Source organism: Sphaeroforma arctica, assembly GCF_001186125.1.
Source record: "Sphaeroforma arctica JP610 unplaced genomic scaffold supercont1.473, whole genome shotgun sequence".
Classification (NCBI taxonomy): domain Eukaryota; class Ichthyosporea; order Ichthyophonida; genus Sphaeroforma; species Sphaeroforma arctica.
This window is the reverse complement of record NW_014040085.1, coordinates 28,156-32,022: the sequence shown is the minus strand read 5'-3', so window position 1 is coordinate 32,022 and position 3,867 is coordinate 28,156. Positions and strand designations below refer to the sequence as shown.

Here is a 3,867-nt window from a genome sequence, read left to right as displayed (position 1 = left end):
TATATATCTGTTGCAGGTGGTGCTGCGGGATGTTGAGATGAGGTATCGGCCCGAGCTGCCGCTTTCGTTGAGAGGCCTGAGTGTAACCATACAGGTATTTTCTGAATTCATATGGTAGTTATGTTTCATTTCTATGGTATTCATATAACAATCATAAGTGATCTATTTGGCATTTGTATGGTCGTTATAGTTCTTTTGCATGGTACTTATGTGGTAAATATTCGATTGACCAAACGCTTTGATTTCTGAGTAGGCTTCAGTTTACGCGCATCTTGTTTTAGGGTTTAGAGGTTAGGGTTTTGTCTTCGTGGAGGCAAATGTATGCAGCGATGGCAATGTAAAGAACTTTTTCGGTATATTCATACGTATACCGTTTCGGTTGAAGTAGACAGATTACACATATACAGGTACAAGCAATGTTGTATACTGAAAACATCACACCCAAACTCATACGCTAAAGTATCCAGAATACACATATACTCGTACAAGCAACGTTACATCCTGAAAACATCACCCTCAAACACATACGCATACTACACAAACCCCTGTCAGCCGCGAGAGCACATTGGCGTAGTAGGTAGAACCGGTGCGGGCAAAAGTACCATAGCAACGGTCCTATTCCGTCTGGTCGAGGTTAGCAACGGTGTCATAGAGATCGATGGCATTGACGTTTCAACGTTGGGATTGGATGATCTGAGAGGGAGGGGAGTGTGTATAATACCTCAGGGTATGTCTGATAGATTGCTACAGTGCTTGTATGTAGCTTTACCTACTTTAGAATTTGAGATGTATATGTAGGATATAATACAATATATGTATGTGTATGTATTTGTATATGTATATATGTGTGTGTGTGTGTGTGTGTGTGTGTGTGTGTGGGTCTGTGTCTGTGTCTGTGTTTGTGTGGAGAGTGACAATTTCTGAGGCTAATGGGAGAGTACACTATAGGTCAGTGGATGTCCCCTCTGTCGCTGTGTTTGAGTTGGAACTCTTCGCAGGGCATACAACTGTTGGCATGGTCGACTAATTCGGTGAAACTTGGGTTTCAGAGTTTTAGCGCAAACAGTTAAGCTGAATCGGCTGTATGTTACCACTGCTATGTGTGGACAAGTTCATCTATTTATTTTTTTAACTATTCATTTATTCAGTTATTCATTTATTCATGTATTCAGTTCTTCAGTTATTCATTTATTCATGTATTCAGTTCTTCAGTTATTCAGTTATTCATTTATTCATTTATTCATTTATTCATTTATTCATTTATATATTTACATGTTTATTTATTTGCTTTGTGGCCGAACAATAGGGTGAAATGCGCACGCCTTTCGCATATACGCACTACCTGCAGACCGACACACCAACTCAACTGCCCTTACAAATATATCACTGCAACTAGTCATAGCACAAATATAAACGTGAACACTTGATATGAAGGTCTAGCAAAGGGTTTACGAAACCCTAAACCCTAAACACTACAGTATGGGACCGCAGTACAATGACCTAGTTTCGACGGCCACATACCCTCCCCATTGCTTCACAAACACATGCCTGTATCTAGTCCACACTCATTTCCCCCCAACTACATACCTGTAGCCAATTAACACTGTTTCTCCTACCCACATACACATCGCTGTAGCTGGTCATAGCCTTCTTTCTTCACAGATACTTGACAGCCTCTGGCTGGTAGTTAACGTCATTCCTCTTACCTACATACATATCCGGCAGATCCGGTGCTGTTCAGTGGCACGCTTAGAGATAACCTGGACCCCTTCGAAGAGTACACAGACACACAGATGCAACAGGCACTGCACCATGCCAGCGTGGATCAGATGGTCGATCAATTAGGTGGGACGCATGTGTTGCTGTGTTGTTTATATATATATATATATATATATATGTATGTATATATATATCCGAGCCTCTCATATGCGTGTGTGTGTGTGGTCAGGGAATTGCTATGGTGTTAGCACAGTCCTTGATTATCCGTCTTATCTACAGACACTCATAAACCCTTCTTAATACACCCTTTATGAGGCATTGATTACCCTTCTTATCTGCATACACTCATAAACACTTATTACTACACCCCTTAGGAGGCCTTGATTACCCTTCTTATCTACACACACTCATAAACACTTCGTACTACACCCTTTATGAGGCATTGATTACCCCTCTTATCTACACACACTCATAAACACTTCTTACTACACCCTTTATGAGGCATTGATTACCCTTCTTATCTACATACACTCATAAACACTTATTATTACACCCTTTATAAGGCATTTATTACCCCTCTTATCTACACACACTCATAAACACTTCTTACTACACCCTTTATGAGGCATTGATTACCCTTCTTATCTACATACACTCATAAACACTTCTTACTGCACCCCTTAGGAGGCCTTGATTATCGCTTGGAAGACCGTGGGTCGAACTTCTCAACTGGGCAGCGCCAGTTGATTTGCCTCGCGCGTGCACTGCTTCGCAAGCCAAAGATTCTCGTCATGGATGAGGCCACGGCATCAGGTATATATGGATTCTAGATATTGTGTACACAAGTGTTATATATATATAAGAAGTTTTATTTCATGTATACGAGTTTTTATTTGTTTGTATACGATATTTTTTTTTGTTTCAATACGATTTTTGATTTGTTTGGATATGATGTTGATGTTTTTGTTTGTATTTAATGTACAATCTGTTTGTATATCTTCTATTTGTTTGTGTATGATCTTATTTGTTTGTATATGATGTATTTTTTTGTATATCACGTTTTATTCGTTTGTATAGGTTTTTTTTTGTTGTTGATTTCTAATTCTTTGTTTAGGTGTGCATCTGTTACTTGTTTGTGTCGGTATACATGGTATATGTACACATGTTTTATTGCCAACAAGCGTGCACTGGTCACTTAATAACATGTATGTGAAGAGTGGTGTGTGCGGTATATATTGGCAGTACGTTTGCCTGCACACGCACTTACCACTTTTGTAGTAGCATCCTTACATCCCTATCTGTAACGCTCGTAGCCATCGACTGGGACTTCAAATAGGCTCCTGGGTACTCTCTTAACCACAACGGGAAAAGCTTTCCATCGCTTCGACATACCACGAGTGTATATGGGACTAGCATGGTAACCAGCTTACCCACGCTACACGCTACCTACCTTGTATCTACCTACCGTGTATCTTCTTATTTAACTACCTATCCTGTAGCTCGGGTGTTGATATACTACGCTAACATCTCACTCACTTCACTTCGTTGCAGTGGATCTGGCGACGGATGCGTTTGTGCAGACGGCCATCCGCAAGTTCTTTGTGCACACGACAGTCATCGAGATAGCGCACAGACTGCATTCTATTATGGACGTAGACCGAGTGTTGGTAATGCAAGGTGTGTAGGCGACATTTGCAAGATATAACATATCCTTTAATATCTATCTGCAGGGTAGAATGTGAATTGGTGATTACATGCACGTGAAAACATGTCGTATAATATTGTTTTGTATTTGTTTCAAAGCATGTATATCAGACAAGATTCGAGATGAATCAGCACAGGGTTAGAGCTGTCTGGATAGCAATATCTGCGTGAATATACGGTTTGCTTTTTGAGACGCGATACTATAGCCATAAACCTAGTTACCAGGAAACAACAGGATATAAATTCTCAAATATAGTCGCGGGTGAATATATATATATTGTGTGTTGGTGTGTGTGAGTGTGTGTGTCCGTATCTATGTGTATGTGTATATTATATATATATATATATATATATATATGTATGTGTGTGTGTGTGTGTGTGTGTGTGTGTGTGTGTGTGTGTGTGTGTGTGTGTGTGTGTGTGTGTGTGTGTGTGTGTGTGTGT

At 40.0% G+C, this 3,867-nt stretch overlaps 1 protein-coding gene across 1 annotated transcript; it reads left to right on the top strand.

The window, feature by feature from the left end:
• Positions 1–25: 25 nt before the first annotated feature.
• Positions 26–3,404, top strand: SARC_06560 (hypothetical protein; the record flags this gene model as incomplete). The annotated part of the gene is made up of 5 exons (XM_014299526.1): positions 26–94; positions 553–727; positions 1,726–1,845; positions 2,404–2,532; positions 3,271–3,404. The coding sequence occupies exons 1-5, from the start codon at positions 38–40 to the stop codon at positions 3,402–3,404; spliced, it is 615 nt and encodes a 204-aa protein (XP_014155001.1). The 5' UTR covers positions 26–37.
• Positions 3,405–3,867: the final 463 nt, after the last annotated feature.